Raw genomic sequence first — 15,083 nt, 5'->3', positions numbered from 1 at the left:
AGCTAGTTTAATATCGTTTTGTGCCTTGGCTTTTCTAATTTTGTCCCTACATACTTGTGGTGTTTGTTTATAGTCATCTTTTTGTAATTTGACCGGATTTCCTCATTTTGTAGGACTCTCTTTTGAGGTTTAGATCATTGAAGATCTCCCGGTTAAGCCAGGGTGGTCTCTTGCCATACTTCCTATCTTCCCTACGCAGTGGGATAGTTTGCTCTTGTACCCTTAATAATGTCTCTTTGAAAAACTGCCAACTGTTTTCAATTGGTTTTCGCCTTAGACTTGCTTCCCATGGGATTTTAGCTACCAACTCCGAGTTTGCTAAAGTCTGCCTTCTTGAAATCCATTGTCTTTATTGTGCTGTTCTCCCTCCTACCATTTCTTAGAATCATGAACTCTACCATTTCATGATCACTTTCACTCAAGTTGCCTTCCGGTTTCAAATTCTCAACCAGTTCCGCCCTATTTGTCAAAATCAAATCTAGAACAGCCTCCCCCAAGTAGCTTACTCCACCTTTTGAAATAAAAAAAAGTCTCCAATACATTCCAAGAACTTGTTCGATAATCTATGCTCTGCTGTGTTATTTTCCGAACAGATGTCTGGGTAGTTTGTCCCCCATCACCACCAAGTCCTGTGATCTGGATGAGTTGCCTTAAAAAGAAAAGAAAAAAAAGCCTCATCCACCTCTTCTTCCTGGTCTGTAGTAGACCCCTACCATGACATCACCCGGGTTTTTTTACCCCTTTTATCCTTAGCCAGAGACTTTCAACAAGTCTCTCTTATTTCTATCTCAATCTCAGTCCAAGTGTATACATTTTAATATACAAGACAACACCTCCTCTCTTATAATCTCATAACAGTAATACACTGTTAAGAAATAATTCATAATGTTTTATTTGCAGAGGACTTTTAAAAGTTGGTTGCTTGCTGCTTTTTATAGCTGTTCTGATTTTTTTTTTTTTTTTTTTTTTTTTAAATACAGGTCTTTGCTATGTAATAGTCATACGTTTTAATGACTTCCCAGTGGCTTTGTAAGCATATCAAGTTTTGCACATGGATTTAATTAAAGATGTAGAGTATGAAAATCCATCCCTGTGTTACTTCTCATACCCAGTGTTCCGTATATAAAGTTTTTCTTGCAAAAATGACTTTCTTTTTGTCTGAGACAAGGTGGATGAGGTAATATCTTTTACTGGGCCAACTTCTGTTGGTGAGAAGAGACAAGCTTTTGAGCTACACAGAACTCTTCCTCAGGTCTGGGAAAGGTACTCCTTTTTCTCTTTGTCCACATAATCCCAAACGTCAAACAATATATAAGTGCTGAGAAAATACTTTGCAATTCCTCACTTCATCTCTAGAGGCCAGGAGTTCTCAAACTTTTGTTCTGTGTATCACTGATCTGCAGAGAGGTGATGGGGCACATGATACTGGCCCTTCCTGTGTCCTGCTGCTTAACTGAATGAAAATAGTTTTAAAAATAAATAAATATTTTGATTACATAGAAAAAGAAATTATTGTTGGTACAGTTAGGTATCATAAGTTTCTCTTCAGAAGTGGAAAACTCTGAAAATGTTGGAGGCCTGAGGATCACATCAGGGAATAGAAATTTTATAGCGGGCCATGAATGCCCACAAAATTGGGGTTGGGTTCTGGTTGGGGGTGCAGGCTCTGGGATGGGGCTGCAGATGAGGAGTTTGGGGTGTAGGGAGGTGCTCTGGCTGGAACCGAGGGGTTCAGAGGGCGGGAGGGGAATCAGGGCTGAGGCAGGGGGGTGGGGTGTGGGGAGAGGCTCATGGGTGCAGGCTCCGAGCGGTGCTTACCTCAAGCGACACCCGGAAGCAGTGGCATGTCCTTTCTACTCCTATGCGGAGGCGTGGCCAGGTGGCTCTGCACGCTGCCTCATCTGCAGGCACCGCCCCTACAGCTCCCATTAGAGCACCGGAGGGGGCCATTGGAATGTGTAGGAGCCGGAGTGGGGCCATCCCGCGGCTTCCGGGAGCTGCATGTTGCGGCCCTGACCCTGCGCCCTGGCTGGAGCACCAGAGTGGGTCCGGGCCGTGTGGTGCAGCCCCTGGACAGAGCTCGCGGGCCAGCTTAAAACAGCTCTTGGGCCTTAGTTTGTCCATCCCCGCATTAGGGAAACCATCTATACTCTTCTTTGGTATTAAGAGTGACAGTTATGCAGATTATTTTTTAAACTTTTTCCGCTGCCTAGTTGGGGAGGTTGAAAAATATTTTGAGATTAATTCATAAACTAGATGCTATGTGTGTCTTTCATTTTTGATTATATAATGTTTTTATTCTTTAATTGAAATATTTCTTCATGGTTTGTAAAAAATATTAACTATATGGTGATCGATACTGACTATTTGCAGCTTTAAAATAAGGAGACTGCCTTACCCTGTATATGTGATTGTTTCAGGGAATACCTTGGAAACCTTTAGTTATAGGATTGATACAAGATTTGTCTACTGAATTCCAGAAGCATTTCTGGACCCCATGACCTTAGAGTGCTATTGCAATAAGCTTGAACAATACATTAATCCTATACCCTGCCTGTGCTTTCCTCAGACTCTACTTTTTTTGTTGTGTTCCCACTTCTCTTTTGTATTTAAGACTATAGCTTTGTAATATAAAGGGAAGCAGAAAGACACATTTTGGAAAATAACTCCAAATCAAGTCTTCACTTAGAGGTTTTGTGGTTATAGCAAAATCCTCCTTGTATATAAATAGCATCTACTGGCAAAAGAATGTTTTAGCTTTTATAGCTAATCTGGTTCTGCAAGCAAAATAAGTTATGGCAAAAGCACTCTTTTACTGGTATAACTGCATCTACACTAGGGCTTTTTCTAGCATAGCTATATGGTATCTAACATAGCTATGCTAAGAAAACTTTTAAGTGTAGATGCTTTGGCTGGTTCTGAAATTTACTTATGTTCCTTCAAGAAGGAAGGGGTGAAGTGGGCCCTAAATTAGATACAGATGGAATTTCATGTTGTCTTGTTCGGGGTTTTTTTTTGTTTGTTTGTTTTTTTAATGCCAGTCTGGATTTTCTCTCACTTGTAAGGTGGTGATCAGCAGAACTATCTAAAAATTCTTCTGGCCTAATAAAATCATAAATTGCTTTTCTAATGCTTCAACAGAATCAGAACATTGAACTTGTGGTAATTGATAGAATAATCTCAAGATCTCTCTGTTCTAGTGCAATCCTTGGAATCCTCAATGGGAGAAACTGCATCCAAAGATGTTCTTGCAAAAAAATCTTTGACATCTGTCTCAGTTCATAATCTGTTTTAGACATTATAACTGTCTAAGAACCTGAAATTAGATCCCTATATCAAAACCAATATCTCTCTCAGTAAGAAGAGATGCAAAGCCTCTGAGCTATGAAAAAACAGTTTAAAAAAGCAGTTAAACATTTACTTGTTGTTTATATCATGTGAAACTTGAAGTTGAAAAATCTTCATTGTGTTTTAGAACAAGATTCCTAGTACAAACAAGGCTTTATATTATCCTATATGCTGAGACAATTCCAGCCTTTCTGTTCTTAACCTGGGAGCCTACAATGACCCATGACACAGTCAACAATAGCAAAGCTATATAATAGAGGGAAAAGCTCTGTTATCCAAAGGTGAATCCCTTCTGTGCTCTGGTTGATAGCGCTAATATATGCATATAAACAGTTGTATTCTTGCCCTCATGGGTCTTGATGCTTATAATTAAGTCTTCTCTGCTTTCTGGCTAGTTTACCTACACCTTATGACTGGATTATATTCCTCCTTTCCAATAAGTGTCTTACAAGTACTTGCTAAGCCTCCCCATTTCTGGAGACTACAGAGCTAGTTTGTAAGTGGGGGAAAAGGTTGAATATACTTCTAATTGTAGCTCTGATAAGGATATCTTCATTAGGTCCACATTCCCTCTCCTTGAAAGTAGGATCCATTTATGTATAGATAATACGGAATTTATCCAAAAGGGAAAAAAATCCATATACCTCACATTAACTTAATCTAGCTTTTGACTGCTGCCTCTGGATCAAAACGTCTGGAAGCAATTAAGCCACTCCTCATTTCATATGTGATCTGAATGGAAGATAAATGGCCAAAGACATGAGGATAATAAGTGCCTTATGAAAACTATTGGAAACAATGCATTCTACAGGTAGCATTGTGGGTTTTCCTCTTTGAATATGTATTGTAGCTTTAATATGGGACTTTGTTATGAAACTCTAGTTATTAAGTGTTTGTATCCTTTAATGAATTCCATTTAAAATTCTTTTTTCCTTCATTCTCAGTTTGTCATGCTGCTGCTGAGTTCAAATTAATATAGGTAAACCCCAATAATAACTTTTACAAAAGTCTTGATAATCTCGAAGCTTGTATAATCAGTTTTTAATAATAATTAATGTACGTGCAAGTTTTAGATAACATGTAAACTCAAGGTACCTATAGTTATAAGTATTGCTAACCCTCATTACCACTGGTCTGCTGAAATATTACTTTGGATATTTTCTTTTTTAGTGTATGCCGAGAATATTTTCAAAATGGCGGAAAGAGAAAAGCACTTGAAAAAGATGAGAAAAGAGCAGTTGTTGCATCTAAGACCACTTCAGCCTTAAATGTTCTCCAGAATCCCAAAATTGAAGAACCTTTATCCAACTTCAGCTTTACAAATCATGAAACCATATCAGAGGAGTAAGTTGTAACTTTTTGCTATAATAAAAAAAAGTTTGCAAAAGAGAAGTTTTTCCCAGTCGTATAACATTGACTTCTGTGAAATTGCATTGCCCTAATGTATTTCCAATGCAACTTTTTATAGTTTTTAAAAAAGGAAAGAAAGTTTTAAAAAAAAAAGTAAGTATATATTAATATGCTTCAGAAAATATTTGTATCATCACATTTTTTGGAAGCTAATGTTACAAAAATAGTGGCCCATAATTTATTCTGAGATTGACAGTAGTCTTTTTTTAATTTAAGGAAAAACTCTCATCACTTGTGGAACACTTCTATCTTGTTAATGTTCTTGGTGTGATATATAATACAATTTGGGTTTGGACAAAGGGAACATTTAAGAGGAAAGTGCTTCAGTGGGAAACTGCTGAGTATTTAGCACTCTTGAAACTCAATCCACTTTGCCTAAATATGGACTGGGTGCCTAAGATTACGCTCCTTTTACCAAAAAAAATGGGCAAAGTTCTTTGACATTACCTGTGTACTTCCAAATGACTTCTTAAAGTCTAACTTTTTTGGAACTTCTTGGTTTCCTGCGTTTTTTATTTTTAAAAGTACATAAATAAATAACAAATGCATTACTTTTCTAAGGTATTTTTCCCTCAATATTCTGACTTGTTTTCAACCTTAACTCAAATTAATTTTTTTTTAAACTTTTGGTCCTAGAATAGCACTAACTTTTGTACCTTTTATTATAGTTTAAAATTTCTGCCACCTTATTATAATGGGAAGACATTCATACTGTACAACAAGTATAGTAGAGTAATGAGACTACATAAATATACTCATTCAATTTTAATATGCTTTTAAAAATAAAATTAGTCAATTTAATTTATGTTCTTAAATTCATGGGTCAACTCTTATGACTGCTTAGCTGCCACAGTATTTTGTTAGCAGTTTCAGGAGCGTTTCTAGATCTTACTTCTGTGCCATATCTTCTGTGAACAAGTTGTATGTATTATTAATTAGGGAAATGAAGGGCAGGTTGGTAATGTTAATGAATATCTTGTGTCCACATCAGTTAGTATCTTTGTGCCTTTAACTCTGTTAAAATAACTTGTACATGTCCTAAGTGTCTCTGTACAAAATGGCTAGAAACAAAACAGAAAACAATTTGTTCTCTAATATTATTTTGCATTATGGAGATGTGCAGTATCCACTACATAATTGAGGTTGCAACCTGAGTTCCCATCAGAACCCTGATTTCTCTCCCCTTCTTCACTCCTCCCCCAAATTCAAACTAAGAATTATTCTCTTCAAAATTTTGTTTACTCTGTCTGAGTTACACTTGCTCATCAGTAGAAAATAAGTTAGTCAAGGAGTTAATACAGTATAGCATATAAAATGAAGAGATGTTCACCTAACTTAAAAAAAAAAATCAAGTAGAAATGAATCCTGGTTCATTGTATTTATCTATTAAATCCAGTGAACAGGGCCAAAGATTAGGTGGTTAGACACTTAACTTCTAAATAACAGTTTAAATCAGTGGTTTTCAAACTTTTTGTACTGGTGACCCCTTTCACATAACAAGCCTCTGAGAGCGACCCCCCCTTATAAATGAAAACACTTGTGTGTATGTTTAACACCATTATAAATGCTGGAGGCAATGGTTTAACACCATTATAAATGCTGGGGTTTGAGGTGGAGGCTGACAGCTTGCAAACCCCCCCTCCCCCCATGTAATAACCTTGTGACCCCCTGAGATCAAGTTTGAGAACCCCTGGTTTAAACAGTAATATTGGCAGGTGAATTTTGGGGGGGGGGGGTGAACAAGTTAACTGTTGACTCTTTATCAGCTCCAGAGACAGACTAGAAAGCAGGAGGAGATGGGTCCCTCTCCAATTTTCCTGCATAGGTTTTGGGATGGAAGAGGTGTGAACCCCTGCTCTAGTCCACTCTTCCCAGGGCCCCTGCTCTGTTCTGTCTCCTATTGTGCAGCAGTGTGTGCATGCATAATATTTAAGGTCAGTAAGAATAGAATCTTGCATATATTAAGAGGTTTTCCTGGTGTTGAGGTGCTAGAAAGAACAGGAGGCTTGATTTAGTATCTGAATTAAAGGCTGTTTAATAATGTGGATGTTAAATGAGACCATACCTACTTGTATCATCTCCTTGATGCTCCCTACATCTAGCTAGATGCATAGTTGTTTGTCATTACTTTTTTCTTACGGAGTGATTTTTTTTCTGTCTTCATATCGCACACAATTGCATTTCCATTTGTGAGGATACTATATGAGTTGCTTCTGTCTTTGTCCATCAGAGCTGCAAGTAGTTAATGCATAAGAATTCAGGATTCAGTGCTTGAAATCATGTGGCTCGTAAATGATAAGAAAAGCACTTTACCAGGGAAAGTCCCTCTTACCAGCATTTTGAGTGGTAATAGTAGAGGCAAACCTAAGAACAGTGGGAGTTCAGCTAGACAAAATACTTCAATTATGCGGTCACAACAAAATATCAACTTCCTGTAATTATGCACAATAGATAATCGCACACAGATCCAGCACGCAGTTTTTGAACACTCAGTGGTACCAAGCCAGCCAGTACAACTTATCTGAACAGGCAGTTTGGCGGGATAATGGGAACAAGAGGCACCAGTCTGAATCAATGGTCCATGACACTATTAAGCTGAGTAGAAAGTTGCATATACTCTGTGATCGTCAGCTTTGCACTTAGGTGACCTCGGTGTGACAAATTAAGCAGGTGACTGTGCAGAGAGAATTAAGCTTGAAGGTATGTGTACAGTGGGTACATTTAAGGTTTCTAATGATTAGAGAGAGGAGTAGTTCTAAGTATAATAAATATAAGAATCTCAATTTGTGAGGTTCTTTCAAAAATGACGAAACTTGAGTACCAGCACTGTATTCTGAGGTAACGGAATGCAGCTGCAGACATCCTGTTGTGGGAAGTTTTAGAAGGCTGTCTGGATCGAAACTGCAATGACAGGTCAATTGGGTTTAAAATATGGTTCTGAGCTATCAGAGTAAAAATATCTCCCTAAACAGGCCCTGCGCGTTGAGTCAGGCCTGCTGATTCAGGGTTTTGCTACTTACTTTTTACAGCTGTTAGCTCGGCAGACCCACTAAGGCTAGGGAAGAGTGGGATGGATTCTTCTGCTTCATGAATCAACAAAGTTCCTACTGTAAAATTTTTATTATCGGTGATACGTGTGTTGGAAAGAGTTTTGCTAAGATTCCATGTTCAGAGTCTCTTCTCCCTTGCAAACAGAAGGAAGACTTAGGGCAGGGGTTCTCAAACTGGGGTTGGGACCCCTCAAAGGGTCGCGAGGTTATTACATGGGGGATCGTGAGCGGTCAGCCTCCACCCCAAACCCCACTTTGCATCCAGCATTTATAATGGTGTTAAATATATAAAAGTGTTTTTAATTTATAAGGGAGGCGGTCGCACTCAGAGGCTTGTTATTTGAAAGGGTCACCAGTACAAAAGTTTGAGAACCACTGACTTAGGGGGTAGGGAGGAAGGTAACACTGAGAACACCACATTAATTGACACACCTAGAAGTCAAGTAGCAACAAGCAATAAGGGGAGGGAAAACTACTCTTCCGCTTCCGTTTAGATTTTATATGTTTTATATGTAGCACTTAAAGGATGTTAAATGCTTTTCTGATTTTATTTGTATGTTCAATGGGAAAACACTTCAGTAACAATGACAAAGTTGTTTGGTGTATGTTCTCCTGCAGAACGGCGAATTGAGCAAAACTCAAACTTCTGAAAATTAGTAAATGCATGGTTAAGGTTGCCCTGCACATAGATTAACATGATTTGTTAGGTAACAGTCAACATGTTTTTTGTAAAGGGAAATCATGCCTCACCAATCTACTAGAATTCTTTAAGGGGTCAACAAGCATGTGGACAAGGGGGATCCAGTGGAGATAGTGCATTTAGATTTTCAGAAAGCCTTTAACAAGGTCCCTCACCAAAGGGTCTTAAGCAAAGTAAGCAGTAATGGGATAAGAGAGAAGGTCCTCTCATGGATTGGTAATTGGTTAAAAGATAGGAAAACAAGGGTAGGAATAAATGGTCAGTTTTCAGAATGGAGCAAGGTAAAAAGCAATGTGCCCCAGCAGTCTGTTCTGGATCAAGTCCCATTCAGCGTATTCATAAATGATCTGGAAAAGGGTAAACAGTGAGGTGGCAAAATTTGCAGATGATTCAAAACTACTCAAGATTGTTAAGTCCCAGGCAGACTGCAAAGAGGTACAAAAGGATCTCTCAAAACTGGGTGACTGGGCAACAAAATGGCAGATGAAATTCAATGGTGATAAATGCAAAGTAATTTACATTGGAAAGCATAATCCCAACTATACATATAAAATGATGGGGTCTAAATTAGCTGCTACCACTCAAGAAAGAGATCTTGGCATCATTATGGATAGTTCTCTGAAAACATCCGCTCAATGTGCAGCGGCAGTCAAAAAAGCTAAAACAGAATGCTGGGAATAATTAAGAAAGGGATAGATAATAAGAGAGAAAATATCATGTTGACTCTATATAAATCCATGGTACGCCCACCTCTTGAATACTGCGTGCAGATGTGGTCGCTCCATCTCAAAAAATATATGTTGGAATTGGGAAAAGTTCAGAAAAGGGCAACAAAAATTATTAGGGGTATGGAGTGTCTGCCATATGAGGAGAGATTCATAAGACTGGGACTTTTAAGCTTGGAAAAAAGACGACTAAGGGGGGCATATGACAGAGGTCTAAAAAATCATGACCGGTGTGGCGAAAGTAAATAAGGAAGTGTTATTTACTACTCATAACAAGAACTAAGGGTCACTGTCATAAATATAAAGGGAAGGGTAAACCCCTTTGAAATCCCTCCTGGCCAGGGGAAAGCTCCTCTCACCTGTAAAGGGTTAAGAAGCTAAAGGTAACCTCGCTGGCACCTGACCAAAATGACCAATGAGGAGACAAGATTCTTTCAAAAGCTGGGAGGAGGGAGAGAAACAAAGGGTCTGTGTGTCTGTCTACATTCTGTCTTTGTCGGGGATAGACCAGGAATGGAGTCTTAGAACTTTTAGTAAGTAATCTAGCTAGGTACGTGTTAAATTATGATTTCTTTAAATGGCTGAGAAAAGAACTGTAAATAGAATAACTATTTCTGTCTGTGTATCTTTTTTGTAACTTAAGGTTTTGCGTAGAGGGGTTCTCTATGTTTTTGAATCTAATTACCCTGTAAGGTATCTACCATCCTGATTTTACAGGGGGGATTTCTTTATTTCTATTTACTTCTATTTTTATTAAAAGTCTTCTTGTAAGAAAACTGAATGCTTTTTCATTGTTCTCAGATCCAAGGGTTTGGGCCTGTGGTCACCTATGCAAATTGGTGAGGCTTTTTATCCAACATTTCCCAGGAAAGGGGGGGTGCAAGTGTTGGGAGGATTGTTCATTGTTCTTAAGATCCAAGGGTCTGGGTCTGTAGTCACCTAGGCAAATTGGTGAGGCTTTTTACCAAACCTTGTCCAGGAAGTGGGGTGCAAGGTTTTGGGAAGTATTTTTGGGGGAAAGACGCGTCCAAACAGCTCTTCCCCAGTAACCAGTATTAGTTTGGTGGTGGTAGCGGCCAATCCAAGGACAAAGGGTGGAATATTTTGTACCTTGGGGAAGTTTTGACCTAAGCTGGTAAAGATAAGCTTAGGAGGTTTTTCATGCAGGTCCCCACATCTGTACCCTAGAGTTCAGAGTGGGGGAGGAACCTTGACAGTCACCAAATAAAATTAATAGGCAACAGGTTTAAAACAAACAAAAGGAAGTATTTCTTCACACAACACACAGTCAACCTGTAGAACTTTTTGCCAGAGGATGTTGTGAAGGCCAGGACTCTAACAGGGTTAAAAAAAGTCGATAAATTCATGGAGGATAGGTTCATCAATGGCTATTAGCCAGGATGGGCAGGAATGGTGTCCCTAGCCTCTGTTTGCCAGAAGCTGGGAATGAGCTACAGGGGATGGATCACTTGATGGTTACCTGTTCTGTTCATTCCCTCTGGGGCACCAGCCACTGTCAGAAGACCGGATACTGGGATAGATAGATCTTTGGTCTGACCCCGTGTGGCCATTCTTATGGACCGGTCACGGGCCGTAAACAAAAATTCATGGGCCCGTGACCTGTCCATGACTTTTACTAAAAATATCTGCCATGACCAAAACTTGGGCAGGGGGGCTGTGGGTGCTCTGGGCGGGTGCCTGGTCCGGGGGTGGGGAGGGAGGGAGCTGTGGCGTGCAGCCTGGGACCCCTGCTCGTGCTGGGGGGGGGAAGTTTGGTGGGGCTGGCAGGGGCTTCCTACCCAGCTCCATGTCCCTGCAGCTCCAAGGCTGCAGGGGCCATGGCAGGGGCTCAGCCTATGCTGCTCCTGCCACAACCACCGGCTGCCACAGCTCCTATTGGCCAGGAATCGCAGCCAATAGGAGCTGCGGGGGCAGGATCCACGGGCAGTGCATGGCACGGAGACCTCTCTTCACCCCTCCACCAAGGGGGATCATGCCAGTGGGAGCTGGGGAGCCCCCCACCCTGAGGTAAGCGCCTCCCTGCACTCCCCAACCCCCTCCCACACACCCAAACTGCTGCTGCTTGCCCGGGGGCTGCCCGGCTCAGGCAGCCCCTGAGCCAGCACTAGCCGCTACAGAGGTCACGGAAAGTCATAGAATCCATGACCTTCCTGGCAGACTCACAATCTTAGTTATGTTAACTGAAGGGTGAGTTCACATCAGTCTTAATGAGGTCTCTGATATACCCAGCCATTAGAACCTCTCAGTCTAACAGTACAAGGCAGCAGAAGGAAACTTTTTTGTATGGGTTTTTTTGGGAGAGGGTACTCAGTAACTTGGGAACTCCTTGGTCATATGTCCCCAAATCTGGATCACTAATGCTATCCCGTTCCCCTATGTGTCACACCAAATACTGAAGCAATCCAATTAACTGATCAGATTTTAGAGCATGTAAGAGTTGAGGTTTAAACCATATCAAATGGCAGGAATGGAAATCCTCTAGCTTTTTTTTATTGGCATATTTGCACTGTAAAAAGTGAGTATTTTTATAAATACTGTTTAGTTTGGGTCCCCCAAAGTTTTAGTGGGTGCCATACACTGCCTTGGGTAAAAGTCCACAGATTGAGACAGTTTTGACCCACATCACATCAACAGTTTGATCTCAAGCTCTGGGCAAAAAACCCCACCTGGAAACTTTTTGAAAAATGGCTATGGGGGGCATGTATCTCTGCAACCCCTAACTCAAAATACCCCAAATTTGGGTCATCTTCCCTACCGTGCATCCTCTTGAGGAACATCAAATTTCAAAGGAATCCAGCCAAGCATGTCTATTTTAGAATACCTAAAGAGTTACGGGTGCGCTTTCTGGGGGAAGAGTTGAGCATATTTTCAACAACGTACACCGTATCTGCACATGCTGCCGCTGATTTGAATCTCTTATCAGACATGTTAAGTGTTAATGACTTTGCACTTTATCTAGTGACTGAAGTACAGCTATAATTTTTTAAAAAGTTTTTATAAACATTGGAGTATTCATTCTCCCTGCTAGCTGTTTTTGTGTATTGTGGCTATACATTGTTAATCTTCTGGCATATAAATGTGCATTGTATGAAGACAAGAAAATGGATAACTAAACCCAGCCTCACTGAAGCACTAATGGGCAGAAGAAAAGGATTTTTGGATGGTGGGTCATTAGAATGCTTGTGATGAGGAAACTTATATTTGGTAATTTAAAACAATCTTTCAAGTTTAAAAGCTTCCTCTTTCCCTACCTAGCTTGAGCACTGAAAAGTATGAACATTTGTGCATGTAGAAATGCACTGATTATGGTAACCAAGCAGGAGCAGCTAAGAGTGATAACCAATGGAGATTATAAACTGAAACATGTAGGATAAATTCTTATCACTGGAATGTGAAAGCAGATTTGTTTGTTTGTTCAGAGATTTTTAGAGCAAAGCCTGAGTCTCTCTATTAATAAAATGGGGGAAAATACTAGATGGAGTATCATGGTCTGACCCACCCTGAAGGCCTGAACTCAAAATGCAAAAAAAAAAAAAAAAGAAAAAGTTGACAAACATTCCAGGCCTCCTTAATATCCAGTAATGAAACAAGGACAAAAGTCTTCTTCCCTGCTATTTTGTTTCTTTGCAGGTCCCCTATAACCAAGTTCTTTGGCAATGAATTACCTTTTAGTTTTTAGAAAGCATTTCCTTCTAATACAGAATATTTTTCACTGTGACAACACGTGACCTGAAGATTATAGTTCTTGAAATATAAAACAATTAACTAGAGTCCATAATCTCCTTTGATCGCCAAGTGGTTCAGCTGGTAGTTTACAAATGTAGCTGTTTGCACTAACAAAGTTTGCAGCCTCTTCGAAAACTGTCAGCTGGTCTGCTCTTGTTCAGATGCTGAGGAGGCTTAGTGCACTGGGGCATGAAGTGGAAGAGAGCTGCTTCCTCATCCACACCTTTTAAGGAGATATACATCCAGGAGATCCTGATAGTGCTCTATCAGTTTGACTTGTATGTCTGTAGGGAAGAGTGGGAGATGGAAGGAGAACCCTGACAGTTCCTCCTTAATGTTATTGCTGATATCATATTAATGACATTGAATCTAGGAACAGAATCTTGAAGTGCTGAAGAGGATGAAGATTTTCACAGACCATATAGGAAAGGATGGGAGCGGGGAGAGAGAAATGATCATTAGAAGCAAAAATATTAAGATTGGATTTCTGATTTCTTGTGATAGATGAGATGGAGGAGGATTATGAAAGATCACAATGACCAATAATCAGTGTACATTCTGAAGACTTATATTACAAGCAACACTTTCATTTTTTTAAAATGTTGTGTCTCCATCAGGCCTCTGGCCCATGTGAGAATCTTTAGTCCCATTATATGAAAGATTGTGCAGAACCATTGTTCTCCGTCACACAATAGAGCCTGAAAGTTTTGACTGGAAAATTCTACAGAACACTTAGAGGATGAGGTGCTGTATTCAACAAAATTATCACCTATCACCAACTTCTCCATACCCAGGAGCGGTTTCCCTCCTCACTAAGCAACATATGTTGAATATCAACTGTACATCATTCTCCGTTTCTGCCTAGAGAGAATGCTGTGTGCTCACCCCTTAATCTGCATAAGGCTTCAAAAGATGATGCATCGACACTAACTAATAGCCAGTTATTATACTGTAATAGCCAAGGGGGTTCTCCAGGTGTTCTTAAGAAAAGGAGAACAAACAAATTATTCAGTGGTATCTCTGCCCCTAAAGATGAAGCTTAAATATGTGAAAATGCAATTTAATTCATTTCACTTTTGATTCTGTCATAGAATGTTAAAGGTCAGTGAATACATGAGCTATATAGAATAAGGGTACGTCTTCACTACTCGCCGTATTGGAGGGTAGTGATCGATCTATCAGGGATCGATTTATCGTGTCTCATCTAGACGTGATAAATCAATCCCTGAATCGACGCCTGTATTCCACCTCGGCAGGAGGAGTAAGCGGAGTCGATGGGGGAGCCGCCATGGTCGACTCGCCACAGTGAGGATGGCCAGGTAAGTCGAACTAAGGTACTTTGACTTGAGCTATGCTAATAGCATAGCTGAAGTTGCGTATTTTAGTTCATAAACCGCCCCCACCAGTGTAGCCCAAACCTAAGTTATTTACATTCTTTACAATGGAGCAAATGCTGATATTTATATTTGTCCAAATATAGTTGGTTTCAGATTCTGTTGTGCAGAAAAGCTCTTTGGTTTTAGTTTAGGCAGCAGGTAGACAGGACATTTTCTTCGTTTGGATTAGTTCATTCAAAGTTGAGAAACTGAATGGGAGTTGGAAAAGCTGGAAAGCTTACTTTTCCAATAAAAAAAAGAGATGGAAGAGGATGAGAACTACTAATTCTAAAAATTTGAAGGAAACTGGGTCAGATTTTTAAAGATATTTAGGCACCTGAAAATGCAGATAGCTACCTAATCTGTTTAGGTGCTTTTTGGGGGAGGGGGGAGAAGGACTCAAACTAGAAACCTATCTTCATCTTTAAGTACATAAAGACCCTTGAAAATCCTTCCCATAACTACCAGAAACAGTCAATTCATCAACTACTGTTAATATTTCTTTAATCAGTTTTAAATGCAAAATGTATTTTGATTAAATTTATTTTTTCTTATGTATTCAGCACATGTTAAAAGGTACTTGTGTTTAACAAGAAGCCATTTTAAAAAATCAAACCTAGCTGCAAACCCATCTGACTTAGGCCTGGGCTACGCTAGGGAGGGGGTTCGAACTAAGATACACAACTTCAGCTACGCTATTCGCGTAGCTGAAGTCGAAGTATCTTAG

At 39.8% G+C, this 15,083-nt stretch overlaps 1 protein-coding gene across 1 annotated transcript in view; it reads left to right on the top strand.

Annotated features, from left to right (window-relative positions):
- The window catches only part of SAMTOR (S-adenosylmethionine sensor upstream of mTORC1), a 61,811-nt gene that overhangs the window by 24,242 nt on the left and 22,486 nt on the right, over positions 1–15,083 (top strand). The window contains exon 3 of the mRNA XM_048836099.2: positions 4,519–4,692. Coding sequence (XP_048692056.1) covers positions 4,519–4,692 — 174 coding nt within the window. The remainder of the gene's footprint in view (positions 1–4,518; positions 4,693–15,083) is intronic.

Source organism: Caretta caretta, chromosome 1, assembly GCF_965140235.1.
Source record: "Caretta caretta isolate rCarCar2 chromosome 1, rCarCar1.hap1, whole genome shotgun sequence".
In the NCBI taxonomy this organism is placed as follows: domain Eukaryota; kingdom Metazoa; phylum Chordata; order Testudines; family Cheloniidae; genus Caretta; species Caretta caretta.
Note: the sequence above shows the minus strand (reverse complement) of the source record. Positions and strands in the feature narration are given on the sequence as shown.